Source organism: Neopsephotus bourkii, unplaced genomic scaffold (assembly GCF_033783945.1).
Source record: "Neopsephotus bourkii isolate Nb327-2 ecotype Australia unplaced genomic scaffold, CSIRO-AGI_Nbou_v1 NB_1589, whole genome shotgun sequence".
NCBI classification, from domain to species: Eukaryota; Metazoa; Chordata; class Aves; order Psittaciformes; family Psittacidae; genus Neopsephotus; species Neopsephotus bourkii.
Genome location: NW_026902065.1, coordinates 4,422,318 through 4,444,297, shown reverse-complemented (window position 1 = coordinate 4,444,297; position 21,980 = coordinate 4,422,318). Strand labels below are relative to the sequence as shown.

Sequence of the window (21,980 nt, the reverse complement as noted above, 5' to 3'; positions counted from 1 at the left end):
TTCCTCCTTACAACAGCTTCTTGTTCACCCTTGGCTTTGTGAAGGGAACTGGAAGTAGTTCAGAGAAAGACCTAAGTGAAACTAAGTAAACCTCACAAGTAAACTTATGTTTGAGAGCTGAGCTTGTCGGGAGAAGCACACAATTAACTAACAAATACTGCAGTATAGAGCTTGCTTTATTCTGCATGGGAATGCAAGTTGACACTTCTCCACATTTTTAGAAAACTGCAAGGTACCAGAAAGTACCTCAATAAATAGGTCCTTATTGACTACGTGAGGTTTATGGTTCAAAACTAGCTTGCTCTTTTTGCTTACCCGCTCACCTTTTCTTATATCAGAGACTACCTAGCAGCCTCAAAACATTCCTGAAACAAACCTCACAAAATTGAATAATCTCAACATCTGTGAGTTTTAGTTAAGCAAAGGGAAAACATTTATTCAAAACCATTCAGGTTAGCTCTCCATAACCACTTTGTTGCACTTTCTGAGGATGCAATTTCCTAGTGTGAGTTCCTTGATCATGCATCTGCACAACATGTGTCTGAAGACTCATAGAAGGGGCTTGTTTTCATTTGCGACAGGCTGTTAGGTTTACCTGTGCCTTTGCCTATAAGAACATTTCCAGGAAGAAGACAACTGCTCATCTTTTAAAACAAGTATGAGTCCTATTCTGACTTTTGTACTTTTTTTCTTAATAGGTAGAAAAAAACTTCGACTGTTCGAGTACCTCCATGAGTCTCTGTATGATCCAGCTATGGCAAACTGCATCCAATGGGTGGATAAGCCCAATGGCGTCTTCCAGTTTGTCTCCAAAAACAAGGAGAAACTTGCAGAGCTTTGGGGAGAAAGAAAGGGAAACCGCAAGATCATGACATATCAGAAAATGGCAAGAGCACTGAGGAATTATGGAAGAACAGGTGAAATAGTTAAAATTAGAAGGAAGCTGACATACCAGTTCAGTGCTGTTGTTTTAAAGAGACTCGCTCCATCTTATTTCTTGGGCAAAGAAACAGTTTATCATCCATACGTTCAGTCTAATCAAGAATATCAGTGCACAGATGACTGGATGAGTTACAGTAATTACATGTATAACAATGGCTATACATTACAGCATGCTAACAGCTAGACATATCTTTCACATGAGCAGGTCTTTGCTAGCTAGTAATACTTTCCAGCACTGTACATAGCTTTTCCTTTAAGATATCATACAAATGCAAAAAGAGGAGGTTTTTTAAAAATTATATTGGCCTAGTTTTGTTCCTTTTGAAGGTAATAAGAAACGGTCACTGACTGTTGAAGAAAACCAGCAGCTGCAGGGCATGTTCTATTCTTCCTGGCATTAATCAGAGGGATTATTTCAGATTCAAGCTGGTATATCCAAGATCTGGGATTAAGGCTTTTGTTTGTTAGTGGATATCAAAGGCATCCCATCCTGATAACACTCATAGGAAGTTTTATGCCTATCCCCAGCATTTACAATCAGAATTCAAATGCTGCTGTATCATACTGCAGCTGATCCCAATCAGTTTGGTGTACACGAATTAGAAAGGGAAGGGATTTGCCAACTGCATGAAGCTACTGTCTGCTTAATATTCTTTATTAAGAGACATCTTCTGAATGGATGCTTGACTGAAAAATAGAGACCACATGAAGACGCACCTGTTGGCCAAATTGTTAATCCTTTGTCACTTAAATTAACATATTCCAGCACAGATCCTGACATATGGTATTAGAAATGCCAGGTGCACACTTCACTGTTGGCAGTGGATTCATTGGGAAAATGACCATACCATGAGCGCGCTAGTAAATGATTGTGGTTTTCATGAAGTTATTTACAGGTCTTTCCCCACTAATACAAGAAGCCTCACCTTATCAAGCAGTTCCATACCCATCTAACAAACGTAACTTTGTTGTCAATTTTTGGAGTTATAACTTCATACATATAAATACAATTTCACTTCTCCAGCTTTTTTCCTACAGGGAAATGTAGCCAAAAGGCTCAGTGGTTTTACACTCTCTCCACTTTGGGAGGATAAAAGATGTGTACTCTTAGAAATCTGAGTCATGTTAAATAGCAATAAAAACAGACCCAGATTTTAAGTCAGTAAACATCTGCCAAAATAAGAAGGTCCTATGTTGTTAATATTTCATTTTGAGTGTACTGTCCTGTAAAATGTAAACATTACTACAAAATTCACACAAAAATGCCACTGGTCTTATAAAACTGAATCTGGATTTTGCTGCAGCACTGAATGCAGTGGAAGTTTTACAAAGGTCAGAGATTGTTCAGTTGGGATGCCTTCACTGTGTGAGCACATATGAAAAAACAACACTTTAAATGTTATAGTGTACATAAATTTGCCAAGAAACTGCACAGTTTAGTTACTCCACATCTGTCACCCCTCACACACTGACTTTATGTCATTTACAAAGCTGGTAACACACAGGGCAAAGATTCTGCTTTGTGTAAAATGCTCAATACATTAAGGTTCACTTTCCTCAGCCTAATCTACTTGTTAAGGAAATAAATACTTGTTCAGACTCTGTGTTACCTTTCCAACTTTGTTATGAACATTAGCATACTTATAGTACTGATAGCCAGGCGAGGTGTTACAGCTGCAGCCGGGAGAACAGTACAGAGCTGAATGAGAAGAGCATAAGGGGTATGAAGACCTGAAGGAAATTCAGGCAGAGAAGAAATGAGGCAATCATAATAGCTGTGGATAGGAAAAGACAGATGTCAGCCATGGGAGTAACCATGGGGACTGATAGTGTTAGAAAGAGATTTCTTTGAAAAAAATAGCCTTCTCCTTCTGCCCACTTTGATTCTCAAAGTAATCCCCTGTGCACCTCACCCTCCATCACTGACCTCCCACTCTAAGCCTCTGCATTGCATCTCCTCCCTCCCATCTGCACAGGCTTGGACATGTGATGGTGGTAAGCACTCAGGGAAAACATGAGAGGCAGATGCCAAGACAGCACCTTTATCCCATCTTCGCAACACTAAATAACTGGCCCATTGCTGCTATTGCTGACTTCACCTTTATCTCTTTCTCCTCACTCCCAGCAGCCAAAATGGGACAGAAAGCAGTCTGCTTGCCCATCCATCTGCTTGGATTTCACACTCACCTCTCACTTAAAGTCTACATCTTGCCTCAGAAGGAGGGAGAGAGCCTATGGGTGGGGAAGGAAACTGAGCTCCTCCCAGCTCCCACACTCAGTACCTGATTTAAAGGATACCCCAGTCTGAGCAAGGTGCCCCAAACTGAAAGTCTCTGCATGTCGATAATACTTTACTTCATGATGATTAGGGCAGTTAATGAGGACATGAGATGTGCTCCAGAAAGGATGGCAGAAATCCTCTTGCACAGGTGTAGCTCAACATGTGGACAAGTCTCCTTGCTCATTCTTGTGCTGATTTTGCAGCCTGGTTTCTGTTCAGATGTGGCAGACAAGGTCAGAGAGTCCTTCTGGTGCCTCTGGACTGGTGCCTCTCCCCAGCACACAGTTCTTGTTTGCTTAAGTGACCGCAGGTAGGGTATAATGTCTGGTATATATGCTGAGCTTCAGCATCGTCTGATGGAAGGCTCCTGTGATGCAAGCCAGCATGGTATGAGGTGAGGTTGCACCTTGGTGGAATCTTGTCTCCAAGGCAAGGGGTGGGGGTGGCTCTGATCCCACAAGATGGCACTAACGGACAGCTTTTCACACTGAATTTGCGAGGCTTGCAGGCCTCCAGGTTATTGGTTCTCTGCATGTCCCTTTCAGTTTTCCCTTTTCCCTCCACGTTTAATTTTTTCATCTTCATTTTTTCACCAGCATTGCTGCAGTTGTAGCAGAAGCAACATCTTTCCCTTTGAAGTTATTACCAGTTCCAGATGTGGCAGATAAATAAAATGTTGTGACAGAGATGATGATTTGAGATCCATGAATTAAAGCAGATACATTAGGTGAGCAGATCCACAACTCTGTGTCAACTTCCCTGAACAACAGTCCGCTTTACAGCTGCGGCTGTGTGTCTTCTCCAAAATGCATGGCTGCAGTGGCTTCCAACTTCGCTGAGATTGGTGTATGAAGGGGAAATAAAAGCTGATCTTTCAGATTTAGAGTTCTGAATTCCCATAAGAAGGAATTACATTGATGGTCTTACTGACTCTCTGAAGGAGGCAGAACAAGAGCACCTTTGTAACATGTTTTATCTACCCCATCTTGCTCAGCCTCTGCCATACTTAAATATAGATATTCTGTTTAGCAGGCCAAAAGCAGCAGAGATTCTTAGCTTCCAGCTGAGAAATTGTTTGATTTTATTTCATTTTATTAGAACTTGACTCCAGTGACGCTTTTTGTTTTGGTCGCACTTTGAGCACATATCAAGTACCCGCCTCCACCTTGTCAGACACTTACCAGGCATGCATTCTGGTGGTTGATGGGTCAGACTGCCCCACCATCCCAAGTGCAGATGGATGCTGCTTCATGGAGAGCATTGGGTTACCAATTCCTGCTTTTTACAAGCTGACATATATCATATCACAGAGCTGCATGTGCAGGTTTACCATTAGTACGTTGCTCAGCGAGTATAAAAAGGATGGAAAGTACTGTAAACAGTGGTAGGCTTTTTTTTTCTAAGAAACTGCACCATGGATTGTTTCCTAAAAAGTATCCTGAGTGCCAGATGTAAACAAAATGATGTCATCTTCTTTGGGGGTTAATTAGAGCTATCCCTGCATTCTTGGCATACAAGAACAACCATAGCTAATTGACAAATAGATGAATGACTGTGAACACTCACTGGTATATCAGGGTAACGCTGGAGCTCAACTTGGTTGCTCAGGGTATTTTCTATTTGTTTCATTGACCTTGCCAGTAGTTTCCTAGTTTCTAAATGTTCTTTTACAAGGAAGGTCAAGGCAAACTACCATGCTCTATCTAAACTGCAGGAGCAGATTCCCACATCTGTGAGCAAGGTGAAGTCAACCACACTGCATATGGCTGCTGCTCTCTGCATGAACAGATTCACTTGAGGGATAGGAGAGTCATAGATCATAGAACAAAATTAATATTTTAAATCTTTTTTGGACAATGGTTTTCAGTTCTGCTTTCAGTCAGGCTTACAAAGACACTGCATTTCAGACCAAAACTTTTCCTGTCATAATCCATTAAACAATGTGATTAAGGCCTCACGTGTTACAGAAGACTGGAAAACTGCAGTCAGTGCCCTATGTAGAGAAATCTCTTGTTGATAGTGACAGCAGAGGGCGTTTGCCAAAGTGCGTCATTTTCTTGGTTTTTTTAAGTCCAGCAGAGCTCCCATGTGAGTCGCCAACTGGCTTCCTGCAAGTGGCACTTTACAGGAAGTTACTATCTATTGGCATAAGGACTTCTGCTGAAATCTAGCACTGTTTTAGAGCCTTATTTCATCCATCTTCTTGTCATCTTAGCTGCTGATATGCTGTGAATTTCATGTGGCATATTTTGGACTAAAATTTAGTGGCAGTACCTGTGAACTCTATGTTGGTTTATTCAGAAGAGGCCTAGACACTAACACCTGAGTACAGTGTATCACCAGCAACACAGTGTCAGTTTTATAATATGACATTCTTATGGTGTCTTTTATTATATCATCTTCACCAGGAGATTTCAAAGGATTTGTAAATGTACCATTGTATCTCCATTGTGTCTGCAGGTAGAGCAGAACACCCATACAGTATGGTTGGATGTCTGTAGACTCAGTGGGAGGTGAGGAGAATGCCAGCGTCCTGAGCCTGTTCTGCAGACAACAGCCAGACCCACCTTGTGCTGGTCCAGCTTCTTACTATTTCCAAGGCATCAAAAGAAATAATAGATAAAATAATTAGCAGAATCCAACCTGTGTACTGAAATTGCCCATAAGAGAAGTCATGTGCTGCTGACACATAGGGGATGCCTGGAGGCAACAAAAGCTTTCCATATTACTCAACAGCACATCTCAGATATGAAATGTGGGATATGCCAGTGTGGAAAGGCAGTTCTGAAGCAGATGGGCACCTTTTTCCTGAGCAGAGTATTTCTTTTGCTTTTTTCTAGTGAAGGATGTTACATCTAATTTAGACAGTTGGGAACTTCAAGCCAGACAGCCTTGTTGCTGGACATACATTTTAAAATACCACTCTCCCAAGGCACTGCAGTGCCTAAGAGGCACCAGTCACCTTGTTAGGAAGTTGCACATTGAACAGTCAGTGTTGATACAATGGATTATAAGGTGCATTACAGTGCAACCAGGCTGTATTAGCAAGATGCCATCAAACTGCACGCAGAGTGTAAACTGATGGATGGAAAAGTAAATTCTTTATTTGACATTCCAGAAACACATAACCTGAGCCAAGAGTTCAAGAACCACAATGAAATAAAAAGACAGACAGCTGGTTGTTTGTCATTAAATCTCTGTGCAGAATTAGAGGCATTAATTACATATGGGGAATATTAATGACAGTTTGAAGTGGAATGTAGCTAATCATTACAGTAGTATCTACAAACAGAGCACTGGTTAAGCTGTATAGTATTTTCTTTCAGAGGAAATGAAAACTCAGCAGATCTGTTTGGAGTAGTAGTAGCATGTAGTAGTTCAAGGGTTTAGGCTGACTTTTCTGCCTCACTAGAGCAGAGTTCAATCACAATTAGAGGATACAGTTCTCCCATTAGTCTTGTTGAGATCCAGAAAGCACAGAAGATGGAACAAAAATAATGAGACTGGCTTAGAAATAATAATTGAGTTATTTGATTTGCCTTCTGCTTTTTAACCTCCTTGATTTCAGGTTTCGAGTCTGCACCAGCAATGCTGAGGATAACACTCTACTCTGAAAAAGAACCAAAGACTAGGAGAGCTGAGATTGTTGAGAAAGCAGCGCACTTGGAGAGGTGCAGAAGAGCGAGTTAAAATCCATCTCCTGTACAAACAGCAACATGCTTCATAACGGAGGCAAACCTATCCACTACAAGCAGTTAGCGACTTGCAGACAGAGACAAAGGAAAAATGATGCAGCACTGAGGTAGTCTCTGACCCCTGGAAGCCTGAGCAGTCACAGGGGCAGCCACATTTTCATCCAGCTCCTACTGCTCTCTTTCCATGTGGCTGGCTTTAGGCAGCTGGATTACTTTGGGCCTCTGAGGTTTGCAGAGCATCCCAGTCTTCCTAGACCAAGGCAAAGTATTTAGGTGGCATTTTAGCATGCTGGGGCAATATAAAAAAATAGAATCATAGGTCAGAAAAAACCTTTAAGATCATCGAGTCCAACCATAAACATAACACTGCCAAAACAGGAAGTTTTCCAAAACAATCAAATTTGCTGTAAGTTTGAGCTATTCTTCCTCTTTAATATTTGCTAAGATACTCTAATTGTCCACTCCACTGATGTAACAGTCCATGGTATTTAAACCATGAGATTCAGGCTTAAACATCTCAAAAAGCCTTGGAATGTCTGAACATCTCACTGAGGGTGGTCCTGCGGGAAAACTGCAGTTTTCATCTGGTGTCACTATGAGATTATGCTGTGTCTTGTTAAAAGCACACTAGAAATGGAAAGCGCTGGTGTGACTATAGAGTATCAGGGCCCTGAGGGCATGTCCCTCTCTTCTGTGGATTTGGGAGCCTGAGCTCAGATCTTGATAAAAACAGCTCTCTTGCCTTGAAAATGTAACAAAGGGCTGTTGGAGAAGAAGCTGAAAGGAGCCTTAGTAGGGGCTCTCCTCCTTTGCTTGAGAGCTACCTTTAAGCTGACTTGGATCCTGCCTGAGCTGTGTTGCATCCGTGCCCTGCCTGGCCATGGATCTTGTTGATCCAGATCCTCCTCCTGACACAAATACTGACTTCATGACCTCAGACCTTGCTCATCACTGTGGGCTTGTCTGGCAATCACTGGACTGTGTCTGACCTTGTTCATACCTCATACCTGTTCTGCTCACCTTGGTTTGGTGCTGCAGGGCTATACCCTTGCCAGTGAGATCTCTGTCTGGTCCACCTTGTTATGCTCAGCATTCTGCTTTCTCTTGTATCTTCCTGGATGCAAGGAACATCTTACTCTTGCTGTTCATGGACACAAAAGCAATCAAGGTGCAAATAATGCCACCACATCCTGGGGAGTGTAATGAAACACGATCTCAAAAAGAATTACTTGAAAATAGGATCTAATCAGTCCTTCAGAGTATTGTTTGCATACAGGGAGCATTTAATTCTCTCTCTGATCTCTGCACATCTACATCTTAACGTAGTTCTTGTCTACAGAAGGAAGTTCTCTCATTATGTGCGAAACTGCAAATTTAAACCTACGTTGTTACACCAGTATTTCCCTCTCCTTAAGCTAGTTTTTATTCCTTGTGAGTCTCTGACAAATCCACACTTACGCTGACATAAGCATTACACAAGTTTAGGTGTCAGTGGTATAAGCGACTTCCTTATCTGACTAAGCAAAGACATTAAAATGAAACAGCTCTGAAGGATTTGGTCTGTTGCAGTCTGCAAGCAACTGGAAACATAAGTCTTTCTGTGTTGATTTCTCTCAGATACAGCATGCTTTTTTTTCCACTGTGTATCTACTGGTTTGATTTCTTTTCATGTTTTGAAGTCCCTGAGTAGCTGTAATTCAGCCCTTGGGTTGCCCTCTGACATGGTGAGAACAGCAGCACATAATCAATAGCAGGCTTGCTCCTATTAATCTTTTCAGTAAGGGCCTGATCCTCTTTCTGTGAAGGGCAAGAAGACAGTTCACACCAACTTCAGTGTAGGCAGGAGAGTGCCCCAAACACTAACTGCTTCAGCAGCATGTGTTCCAAGAAACCCACATTAATCTTCCCTTTTAGTGAGGTTAATACTTTTGCCACCCTGTGCTGGACTGGAAGTCCAATACCCATGCAACCTGACTCCCCAGCTTTAGGTGTGAAAGGTGTTGCCAGCCAAAGCTCTCAATTCATTTTAATTGCAGGAAAAATTAACAAGTAACACACTTGAAAAATTAAGACCTTTAAAAGTGCTTTCAATTACCTTAAGCTTTTGTAGTTAACGATCTTCAGAGATTGGAAGGAAGGAGCATTATATTCTCTGAGAAAGGTGAATTTCTTACTTTCCAGGGGCAAAAATCTCTCTTTCTTATGTTTCTTAGGCCTGGGCCAAGTACAGATACAGGTTTTGGGTCAGAGAAATTACTGTTTTGTTATCCAGAGGGCTGGGCCGGAGTCATTTGGATCAGAGGAGCCCTTATTTCAGAGTCTCAGTGTGCCAAGCCTGTGAACTGCCTGCACTAGGACTAGATGTGAACATAAGCCTTTGTACTACTGTGCCATAGTTAATTTTCTACGAACAGCTGTTCAAATATATTCAGAGGCCTGGAATGCTGCAGTACTTCCTGAGAAAGTAGACTGAACTCCAGTCCTACAGGAATTTCACCCTGCAAGTCCCAATATTGTATGGTGTGAAGCTCATGTAAGTTCTTCTAGGCACAGGTTTGTACAAAGGACTTTTATGGAGTGGGCTAAGGACCTTAAGAATCATTCAAGTTATATAATTACACAACTAAACATGCCATTTATTGAATGTAGCTTTCCAAACAGTTAAGGGCGTATATATGTGCATAACTAAACTATTTGATTTCTAGCATTTAAAATTTTTATATATTTTCGCCATATATGTTGCATAATGCAGAACATATATCTGCACAAAAAAACTTCATATATATAAAGGGTCACCAACATAGTGAATATTTAGATTTTCTGTGTAGATAGAATGAAAGGAAGGCATGGTCTATTTGAATTCCTTTTAATCCTTCAATATGATATATCGTTGTTCAGTTGTTGATGGAAGAAGTTGAGCAGATAGGTGAACTGTAACTCATGAAAATAATTTTCAGATCATGTTTCCCTCTGCAGATGAGTCTGGTTTTAAGTTTGTGTATGATTTATGCTGGTTTGACTACTGGATCGGTTTTTAATTTCAGGGTAGTGAGAAGTGCGAGTGGCTGTTGAGATACCACTATTTGTTTACAATTATTCATTACCACTTCTAGTAGTACTCACAACTGTTATTGTCTTAGTTGTTTTGAGGGCTTTGCATTATGAAAGAGAAAGAGTTAAGCAACAGAGCTTTACTTTTTGTAACTGCTGTTGTGAATATTTGATAATAGATAAATAAATGATCTGTAGAGCAGTTTCAAATAATTTTGCCTAGAAGTGGAAGAGAGACCTACTTGTTGGTTTGAAATAATTTTACTCAAATGCAGGATAGAAAGGATCTTACAGTGCATACATGTAAGGGAACCACAAACATACATAAACTTTACATAAACTCCTGTTATACATGCACACTCATATCACTCATATGAACCCAAACCATTACAAGATTGTATAATCGTCTTGCAGACAAAATATCTCAACTTTTTTTTTCATATGTATTTCCCTATTAAAATATAGGTAAGTTATAGAATTCTTTGTATTGACTTAATGATCCATTGGGAAATCAGTTTCATTCCTGTTCCCTTAGACCCTGCCTCACCCTGAAATGTGATGCCCACCTCTGCAGGGACAGGTCTCCCCTCAACCACTTTTGCCAGAGGTGGGAAGGTGTCTGTGCGGTTTAAAGGTCTCAGTGATGCTGAGATATGCTGTGCTGGGAACAAGGTGAGACGAACCCCAAAATGTCTCCTAATTTTCTGTTATGTTCTTCTGTTCAGACATTAAAAGTTAAAATAGAAGTGAGAGCGTGCTCCGGTTGATTAAATGTTAAGGCACCAAGATATCAGTCCAGAGCATGTTTTGGGAAAAAATACCTGGGCTGATAGATATCATCCTGTGCTTCATGCATCCTCCTGTGAAGGTAATGCCCTCCCCCAGGCCTGAGCTACCACTCCAGTGTCTGTGGAAATGGGATGGGGGAAGGACACTGAGTCCCCAGCAGCATCGTCAGGGCTTCCAGGGCAGCCTGGCAGGGTCAGTCCCTGCAGACCAGGATGCTTGTACACAGGCATTTTTAATTGTTTTTCTTTTCTGTGTCAGCAGCTGTAATTGCCTTTTTCCAGGACAGCCTGGTGGGGTCAATCCCTGCAGGTTAGGTGTCAGCAGCTATGATTGACTTTTCATGTTCCAATCAACTCTCATGACAGGTATCACGGAAACTCCCAGGCTGGGATGCTTCAGTTTCTAGTTTCCAGCAATGGCCCATGCCAAGGGCTTGGGGAAGGGTACAAAAAAGGCTGGCAGTGGCTGACAGTGAGGATACCCTGCCTCTCGTGGGCATGTCTTCTTTGGCACTATTTGGTTGCCATGGCATTGCCAGAGAGTGGCATTGCCTGGAGGATTTACAAGTATTTCATCAGAGTATTTCATAAAGAGGCATGCAAAGACTCCATACACTGCTTTGATCATGGTCTGAATATTCCCAGTTAATTAATTCTCTTGTTATAACTAGCCTGGTCTGGGAGTCACAAAATCAGCATTTCAAATTCCGAAAGGTGGTGCTGCTTGGTTCCGTTTAGGGACAAGTACACCATGAATTTTGTATTTGGACCCACCTCCCTTGTACTCCATGAGACTTAGGGGTATTAAAAACTGGAGTTTGAATTTGATCTTCCCGTCAGCTTAATGTCACTATAGAGCAACTCCTGGATGGGAGCATTTGTTGCTGTTTAGTTTTCACCCTTTTTCTCTCTTGCCTTTTGCTGACCCGTGTCATGCTCCTAATACCTTGCAAAATATTCTCACTAGGTAACAGAGAAACAATGCAGGCTGTTGCCAGTTGTCAATCGCATGATCAAAGTGCACAGCACTGTATGTTCTAGGTCAGTGATGAATTTACATCCCGTCTTGTCTAGCACTTTCTCACTCTGGAAAGAGTATTTAGACATAGAAACCCGGAACCAGATAGTCTTTGCCACTGTAATGAGCTTAGGGCCTTCAAAGGTTGCTGCAGAACAACTTTTTTCTCCTTTTTATAAGGAATTGCAGAGAAATTCCTTTTTTTTTCCCGAGACAGGTAGAAGCAATGTCACCTTCACCACTTTAGCCTTCATGTGACATCAGCTGATCTTGACCCACAGCCAAGATGCTGAGTGCTAGCTTTATGATTCAAGCTCTGGCATGCAGAAGATGGGAACAAAAATGTAAGACTTCAGATTACACTTTGGCAAGGTCTGTAAAATTCAACACTAAACCCTTTTAAGTCCTTTTGGTTAAAGCTTCATTTTTTTAAAGGTTAACGATAATTTTATCATCAGAATGAGTTGATGCTGCAATTAAGGAGCTTAAAGTAGATCAGAGTAGAGCTAATATTTTTTCTTTCATGCTCTTTGCATGCAATTTAAGCTTTGGCTTTAGAAGATTGTTTTACTCACATGGACAGACTTGCTCTGCTTTCTTCTTTAGGAAAAGAGCTGAGATACTAGCTATTTGGCAACTCCCGCTTGTACCGAGTTGGGAGCTCCATTACAATCTGCTGTCCAGTGACCTTGGTTTTGATGTATTTCCAGTATGTAGGGCAAACAAAGCTACAGAATTATAGAACCATTCAGGTTGGAAAGCACCTTTAAGATCATTGAGTCCAACCAATAGCTGTATCAACCCAGTATAACCCAGAACTGTGTAACCCAGAACTGCCAAGTTTACCACTAAACCATGTCCCTAAGCACGTCTTTTAAATACCTCCAGGAACAATAACTCTACCACTTCCCTGGCCAGCCTGTTCCAATGCCTGATCACCTTTTTGGTGAAGACATTTTTCCTAATATCCAATCAACCTCCACTGGCACAGCTTGAGGCTGTTACCTCTTGTCCTGTCACTTTTTACTTGGGAGAAGAGGTTGACCCCACCTCACTACAACTTCTCTTCTGGCAACTGTAGAGAGCAAGAAGGTCTCCTCTGAGCCTTCTCTTCTCCAGGCTAAACAACCCCAGTTCCCTCAGGCATTCCTTATAGGACTTGTGCTCCTGACCCTTCACCACCTTCATTGCCCTTCTCTGGATCTGCTCCAGCACCTCAATGTCTCTCCTGTAGTGAGGGGCCCAGAACTGAACACAGGATTCGAGGTGCAGCCTCACCAGTGCCCAGTACAGGGGAATGATCACTGCCCTGGCCCTGCTGGTCACTATTGCTGATACAGGCCAGGATGCCATTTTGGCTTCCTGGCTGCCTGGGCACAAGCTGGCTCATGTTCAGGAGGATGTCAGCCAACACCCCCAGGTCCTTTTCCACCAAGCAGCTTTCCAGCCACTCTGCCCCAAGCCTGTAGCGTTGCATGGGGTTGTTGTGGCCAAGGTGCACGATCCAGCACTTTGCCTTGTTGAACCTGTTTGCCTTAGCCCACCCATCCAACCTTCCCAGGTCCCTCTGTAGACCTTTGATTTCTCTCTAAAGCCTTAATAGCATAGAAAGCAAACAGTGCACCCTAATTTTGTAAAACTTTATTTCAGAGCTTCAGGGACACAAATTCCTATGAGAAGGAAAGTCCCTTTTTGGTATAATGCAATTGTTGAAGTGTTATATCTGTGCCCATGAGCTCATGTCTGTGGCATTTCTTTAAGGAACCTTAGGCTGACATGTGCTTGGACCACTGTACTGTTAACAGTATTCCTGTTGGCTTTCCCTCCACCCTTTTCCCTCCTCTCTTGTCACTTCCCATACTTTGACCTTTTCCATTCCCAAGTCCCCATCTCCCAACATTTGCTAAAGTTCCCACTATGCTGTCTTCCCAAAAGCTCCTAGTCTCACTGTCTACCAGCCTTCAGTGGTATCAGTTCATGTTTGACATTGGATGGACATAGACAAAGTTTTAGCATGCCTTTTATCCAGGACAACCCAGTGTTCTGTGTACTAGCAATGCTACTGTATCAGCTTTTCACTTTTCCAGTAACTGCGTCAAATATCTGTGTGTAAGGTATACCTCATCTGTTTCCTCTTGCTAGACATGAATGTTTTATAGCTCTCTATAGAAATTTTTCAGCAATAAAAATAGAAACACTGATGTCAGTCCTTGATAAGGAACTCATATCAAATCACATCCCACTGGTAATCTGGCATAGCTCTTCCTTACAAAAGTATTATGTGAATGGATGCCCAGAATAACATTTGCTGGTTTTAGGAGTATCAACGTCTTGTCTGTAATAACAATAACTACTGAAAATCCAACAGGAAGAAACCAGATGATGGTTCTCATATAAAAAAATACCTGTGAGTTTCTTTCTAATTTCCTTGTGTGAGATAACTGAGACTGTTTCAACATCATCGTTAAATGTCATCAGTGATAACGTAACTGAAGCTTTTCTGAAAATGGATTCGTTTTCAGAAAACCCAATCTTCATGAATGTTTTTAGGTCTTTTCTCCAGTTACAAAACTTTTGTAAGTGTAATTTCACAAATGCTGAGATAAAGTGAAAATTGCATTATTTTCTTTCATAGTTCACCTGTAAGTTTTCCCTGGAATCATTGCAACTGCCACTTAAAAAGTTAGCATTGTACCATTATGGTACCAGATATGTTAACACAGGAGGTCCAATTTAGCTGCTCGGAAAAGTGTGGTAGTGTGAAGGCAATGAAGCAATGCAGTATGTCTTTAAAGAGAGTACACGCTCTTCAGCCCTGACGTTATTTGCAGTCAGGTTAGAAAAAATCCCAGGAATAGTACTAGAATAGGTGATCTTTTCTTAGCATAAAGGCTGCATAAACTAATCTTTTGATTTTTCTTCTCATCCTATTCTCTTACAATTGTATGTTACAGCATTTCCTATTGTAAATATTTTTACAGGAATAATAATAGTAACACTTGCAGGATAAAAGCTGTCAATAACCACTGAAACCTCTAGGTACAGGAGAAATAGTGTGGAAGACTGAAAAAAAATGCTAGTGTAGTTGACTTAATAAAAATGTAATGAAATCCAGCCAAAGGAAGTTGAAATAAAATACCGAGGAGACTATTAAAAACTGGTACTTTTGTTAACGTCTAAACACCCATTGATATATATGTGTATATGTGCATACAGCATATGTGCATAGAGGTAAGGATCTTTATTTAAGTTGGATGTAGAGATATAATTTTATGAACATAGGTTCTATGAATCACCTTTGAGGCTAATTTGACTGTCAGATCAAAAGCTGGAGAAATCAATATTCAGGTACTGTTGTTCTGTCCTCAAAATGTGCTAAGGTCCTGCTCTGCTTAGCTGTGCAATACCTGGAAGAGAAGACTCAAGTCTGTCAGTGCTCTAGCTGCCTAGGCACAGTTGAGGATCATCAGCAGGGGCTAGAGACTCAGTCATTTGGGAAGGCATTGTTACGTTGAAGATACCTGATCCTACTTGATCTTAATTTCCATCATTGGTCTCCAGAAGTGACAATGTGCTGAGAACACAAGATTCTATTGTTCAGAAATTATGAAGCAAGCCTTGGCAGGGAGGGAAATACAACATACCTGTGTGGTTCACAATTATTTCTTGTGCTTGCAAGATTTCTTAGAAGGGGGAAAACTGCACACTTTTTGTCAGCTTACTATTGTTTTGGCTTCACTCCCAATTTCAGTCTTCAACACAGCCCCTAGCTGGAATTGTCACTCTGAATTTTGATTAAGTAGCAAGTCCTACTTTAAACCACTCAGCAAAAAAGGCAATTGTATGTTCACACCAGAGCTGAGAGCATGAACTTTCCTTCACGTACTATTATATGTTACAGCTGTGGCAGCTACTCATACTGTGTCTCTGCATTAAATATAAGACAGAAGGTAGTATCCTGCAAACAGTTGCTCTAGTCAACATAGTCATTCCCATGGAGAGTCATTAAATCTGATTTTGCAGAGGAATGTCCTCGAGGAAGTAAAACCAGCATGTGAAGGAAGCCAGGTGGAAATACTTCCAAGAGGACTCATTCTCAGAGTTTTCTGGAGCTCTGCTCAGTGCTCACAGCAGTAACTGCATAAATTTTGTAGGGCTAGCAAGGATTAAATTCTCTGTCCCAGACAGCCAACTTTAGAAACTTATCCTTTAATTTCCCTTCTTTTCTTTTTTTTTTTTTTTTCAATCATAAAGGGCAAAGAAATCGATAGGCATCAGTTAGGCACAGAACTATGCCTAATCAGGCAGTCTCTGTGTATTAGATTTCTGTATACAAATTCATAAGCAATGATGACATTTCAAAGGGTTTTCTAGAATTTCCATAACCTTTCTGTCTGGATCTGCTGCGTATGCCAGTGGAGACATGAGTGCATGCACTGTATCACCAGCATAGCTGTTCTGAAATTTTGCCCATGGTCCCATCCTTCTAGCCTTTAAAGGTATCATAAATCATAGAGATATATAAAAAGCTCTCAGAATCTATCTGGCAAAAATTATTAGAGCAAATAGATTGTGTCAGGTAAACTGCACATATACAAGAAACTCAGTTGTTCAGGAAGTCTTATTAAAACGTATCCTCTTGATCATGCATGTGCAATTGCTTTGCATTGCTAGTAAGGAGAGAGCAAAGCAGAGAACAGCAGAGAGAATTACAACCTTCTGGCGGCCTGCTGTCTGCATTGCTCTATGTGAGGCATGAAGCTGTACCACAGCAAATAGATAAAGCTTTGTTTGAAGAGAGTTGGGAGGGGAAAATTAGCCAGCCCATGGGTGAGCTATGGCAGCAGCTGAGGCCAAAGCATTCCTTTTCAATTGAATTTTTCTGGCATGCAGCTTCTGATGTGTTCTCCCCTAGAACTGCAAGAAAAATCAAAGTGGTTTTAATATCTTCCAACAGGAAAAAAAGGAGAAGGCATTATGATGCCATTCCATTGCTTAGTGGCTTATGGAAAGAAAGAAAGAAGAATTTCTTTTGACCCCACACAAGAAGAACCTTGTCCATTTCTCATTTTGAATTGAAAACCCATGCACAAGGAAAAAGAAAACAAGCTTACCATAGCTCTGTTCAAGCACATGTAGGGGCACACACATAATGCCCAGTTTTACCAAGAAATGCTTTCCACTAAGCCCATCCCATACACAGTGGAATAGAATGGCATGGGCTTATCATAATAAAAAGTGGTGCGAACACTGTACCCTATGGCTGTGACTCAATAGTGAATTAGACACCAATTCCATCTCTTTTCTCTTTCTTCTGAGTTCTTCTAAGTGTGGTACTTTGATATAGATGATCTCAACAGCCTGGAATCAGCATCTCAAACCAGTAAACACGAAGATGTGTTTTTATATGCAAAAACGTGTGAGAGAGGGAAAATAGGGGAGAAAGAAGGGAAAGAGGAAGAGAAAGAGAAAGAAGAAATGAGAGAGAAAAAGACAAGTGGAGGGGGGAGAGACAATGGGTGAAAGGGAGGGATAGCAAAGAAGGGAGAGAGGGAGGGAGGGAGGGAGAAAGGAAGAGAGATAGAAGAGATAGAAATGCCAAGTGAGAGACTCTGTTGTCTTTTACTATGTCTATCCTGTGTTTGTTTTCTGAATTGTTGTGCAAAACCCTTTTTGCTTCATTATAAAGAAAGCACCTGGGCAAAAAGATACCCTTTAAAGAAGTACAAGGACACAAGTATGCACGTAAAATGTTGTCACTTCATTGAATTCTTACCCAGGCATTATTTAAACTGTTTCCATATAGCACAGGTCTTTTATATAAAAACCCACCCACTCAGATGCCATATTAAAAAAGGCTATCAGATTTCTTTGGCATTGTCTGATTCACAAATCCCTCTTGGCTATAAGCCAATAGGTTTGTCTGCTCTATCCATCTAAAAATAGATGCTTCTCTCAGGTTTTGCTAATATTTCACCTGGAACTGAAATCAGGCTACCAGAGCTACAGTTACCCACTTCTCTTTGTAGTGTTTTTGAGGATGGCAATATTTTTGTTCCTTCACTTTGCCCCTTTTCCAGCTTTTGACATTTACAGAAACTTAGGCATTCTTCTGAACATGTGCAGAGCTGTTAGCATTGCTAGAATAATTGTTTACTACCATCTCTTTAATGAGAGCTTTGGCTCCTTTTTTCATTATTGTGTTCTTGTAAGAATTAGAATTGATAAATTTGAAATCTCTGGTTGCTGTTATTCACTAGCATCAGTGCTGTTCTGTCCTCCTCTACAGATCATCACAAAAATAGTTCCTATTTCCCAGTTCCTGTGTAATGTAAGAGTTTCTGTCTTTTTTTGGTTTTAGTCTCTTTCTCTTTTCCTGATGTATTATAACTAGACTAGACTGTAACTTTGAGGCACAGTTCTGAGGAACAGCTGGTAGATAGGTTGGGCTAGGATAGCAGTGATCTGGCAGTGTGAGTTGGAGGCAAACCTCTGAGCAGGAGAATCCTTCTTACATCATCCTTGCCTCCAGGAGCTACGGAGGAGAGTAATTTGTTACTAATCTTCTTTCTCACGCTAGCTTAGCCACTGTGCACAGCAGATAGTGGTGAGGTGACAGAGCCAACCATTGCCTGTGTATACAAGGTTTCTCATTTCTCTGTGCAGATATTTAATCTGAATTAGTAAGAGAAGTGTCTAGTTTAGGTAAATGCCAAAGCTGCAGTGATTATTCAAATGTTGTCAGGGCCTGTTGACTGGAGTTAGCATAAAATTCTCATTCTTGCAGTTTTGGCATGCTATATGCTTATAGCTTTTAGCAGGGAAGACAGAAACAGCTAGCCTTCCTCTAGAGCTCCAGCCATAGCCAGCAGAGGGGAATACAGGGATAAATAAAAAATAAAAAGACTTTTAAAACAGAATGCAGGAAAACCAAGAGTTGTGACATAAGTTTGAACTCATTCCTATTTTATCTGACTTCAGATATATCCCCTCTGATTTCTCTACTTCCAAGAGCATAGTGGCTACTATGCAAAGTAGTCCTTGTTTATGGCTGGCCAGACAGCAGGTGTCTCCTGTCTTGCAGCTCCAGGGATAGTATGAAGACTTCCATCATGCCATCACCTTGACATCACCAGGAACAGCAACTGCTTGTTTTCCTTCTGATATATTACTCTGAAACAGCGTAAATGTCAAGTGGCTGCCTGTACATATTACACTGGGAGAAAACAGCATTGCTCTGAACCTCTAACGCAGTTTGTGGGCAAAACGAAATCCTTGTAACCTTAAAAAAATAAACAGGAGTAGAATACTGCAAAGCAAGTAATAGTTGAAATCAAATTTGCTTCTTATACCTTGTGCCACCTCCCCCTTCACACTGCTAGGACAATTTTTCATACATTCTCACCTCTCGGTCCTAGCCAGTTTCATCTCACCTGAGCTGGTCTTGTCCATCAGCGTAAAGCTGTATTCATTTGTCTCACACCTCCTCCTGTTTACTGATAAAATGTTCCTAAATAAAAAATACTAAATGTTGTTACCTCCACAGCCTGTTGTATCTCCACACCCTGTTTAGTTTTGAGGGAAATGGTTCATAAAAACTGGTAAGAGCCAGTCTCTCAATTATCATCAGAAAGGGAACTCAGGATTTGGTGGGATTCTCCTTGGCAAGAAAATGTGTAAAATCTCTGACATTAAATAGGAAACTTTGTATGCTCCAGCAAAGATGTGTTATGTTGCTATAATGCCTTTGACAATCTTGTTAAATATTAGTTCTTTTTACAGAAAGATGTGTGTAATCCAATATCAGTACCTCAGTTTTAAATTGCACAAATAATTGCACTTGACAAATCCAGTTTAAAACTCAAGTTTTAAAATTTGTCTTAAATAGACATAATCTGTCTTCTAGCTTTGACAGTACAGATATCCTTTTTCCCAGTTCCTATCTGGAATGGTGCAAATAGATTTGCAGCTGTTCTCAGAGCAGTTCAGAAACAGTAGATTAGATCTGAAGCACCAGATATTCAGAGGTGAAGGCTGCTCTGTTATTGCTGCAGTTTTAAGAAAACTATTCTGAGGACTAATTGCAGTATAGGCACAGTACCATGGAGCTCTGTACAGCCTGCAAAGCCCCTCCAAATATTTATCCAACCTCTAGCGTGAGTTTTGCTGCCTGTGCTGTATTCCTGGCTGCCACATCTAAATCTAGTACCACTGTCCAGCTTAGATACTGGGTAGGTATCCTTAAACAGGTAGGTTCACATGGCAGGATCAACAGTGCACTCATCACAGTAGTGCAGATTCTTGTATTAAAGTTAGTGGACCCATTCTTGCAAGCCAGGTTATTCATGGGCTGATATGTTTGCTAGGGGCTGATATTATGCATGGGGCTCTTCTTAATAAATGGGGAAAGTCAATACTTGGAGTGCAGTTTGATGTACATCTCTGTACAATTAAATACATATGAAATATTGTACTCACTGTACATAAAACAAACATATTAAGGCTTCCAGAAATTATGCAGAAGGTAAGGAGCATTGCCTGCTATCGTCTTCTTAAGAAGAAATGATAAATTAAAGGAAAAATACTACACTCATAAATGACTCCCATTGCACAGTAAAAATCAAGTAATAGCAAAAGACGAAGTTATAAAGATGTCTACATTACACCACATGTTATACTGTGCTGTACTGTATTTTGCAGTTCTACTGTTATGTTTTCTGTCTTAGCCATTTTTCTATTTACCCTGCAACAGGTGTTAGCTTTTGTTTTGTGGTTACTGATTACTGCACAGTTGCTCAAATTCAAGCAAGTCTGGAGAACTGTGACCATAATGTATTGCAAGAACTTCATTCTTCTTTTTACTTTTCAGAATCCATGGAGGCTGTTTTCAGCAGAATAATTTAGTTAGTATAATTTTATCATAATGCTCCAAAGTAACTGCAAACCTCTAACAGCTGCAGCTGTTTTCAGATCCCGTAATGAAATGGAAGATGAGTCAGACTGACACCATGCCAAGAGATACTACCAGTGCAATACAACCTCTGTGATACCTCCAGTGAGGAAAGCGATGTCAGTGAAGAGGAGGTGTCTAGAAAGGTTGAGCCAAAATATGCCTCAGTGACAGATGTCAAGAAAGGAGCTACATCTCCAGAAAGGAAATTGGTAGGTTTAAACCTGTTCATCAGGGTTTGACACTGTCAGCTTCATCAGTTGAATGAACAGACTGTGTCTGCTACAGAATTCTTGCTGGAGAACATACTTGAATCTATGCATGTCTGCTGGTAACAGAAGCAATGAGTTTGAAGGACCACACACACTCGAAGATGTGTCCTCCAATGCCTTCTTCCAGAAGTTTTACTGTGTGTAACATTGTAAAAGAGAAATGTGGGTAGACTTGGAAAATCATGCAAATGAACAGCATTAAAGTGATGGACTGCATATACAAGGTAACACATTCCAAGATGAAGATTTTTTTACTTTAGCAAAAAAGCAAAGGCAAAGTGTAAAAAGTGGCCATGATAGATTTCATCAATAACAAAACATCGTAATGGGAACTAAGCCCAGGGAAATGTAAAGCTACGACCCTATAATCTTTGTTATATAGAAAATAATAAAAACCTACAAGGTTTTGGAAAATGACTGCTCAGTTCTTAGCATTATGAGCTTTATCAAATCAGACGTACAACCTGCTAAGCAACTCAATAAATGTAATCCAAGGTAAATATGCAACAGTACAAATGGCATCCCAAAGAGCAATTCCTACAAGTTTAGATTCTAAATTGATACTGAGGAGGAGAAAGAGCACATTTTGATCCCCTAATAATCTCCAGCAAACACACTTTGTTCTTTGATACATTTTCTTTTCTGAGTAAGAAAAATAGTATTTGGTGTGAGCTTGCTGTCTCCTGGTAGAACTGTTTGCTAAATAACAACCAGTATTATTTACAGTAGACCTTTCCTCAATAGGTAGCCCTTTTTTTTTCATGCAAAATGATAAGGGCAGGAAGGATAATTTAGTGACTAGGGCAGGATTAGAAACCAGCTTTATATGAATATAAGAACTTTTGGCATGCTGTCAGAGCCGCCATTTGGTCTGCAATATTTGCTAGTATGAGAACCTACAGGGAGAGGGTTCAAATCTTGTTTAAGTCAACGTCTGCCTAATGGTGGGATGCTGGATGTTCTTCTACATATAGAAACACAAT

General features: G+C 40.7%; 1 protein-coding gene and 1 long non-coding RNA gene across 5 annotated transcripts in view; one reads left to right on the top strand and one right to left on the bottom strand.

Moving 5' to 3' along the window:
* The window catches only part of LOC133222333 (uncharacterized), a 237,437-nt gene that overhangs the window by 46,204 nt on the left and 169,253 nt on the right, over positions 1 to 21,980 (bottom strand). The window lies entirely within an intron of this gene.
* MYBPC1 (myosin binding protein C1) overlaps positions 1 to 21,980 on the top strand; it is a 117,386-nt gene that overhangs the window by 7,399 nt on the left and 88,007 nt on the right. The window contains exon 4 of one of the 4 annotated variants that reach the window (XM_061371913.1): positions 699 to 2,013. The exons of the other annotated variants lie outside the window; for them this stretch is intronic. Coding sequence (XP_061227897.1) covers positions 699 to 1,126 — 428 coding nt within the window. The 3' untranslated portion in view covers positions 1,127 to 2,013. Of the gene's footprint in view, positions 1 to 698; positions 2,014 to 21,980 lie in introns of those variants that run through there. 4 annotated transcript variants of the gene reach the window in all.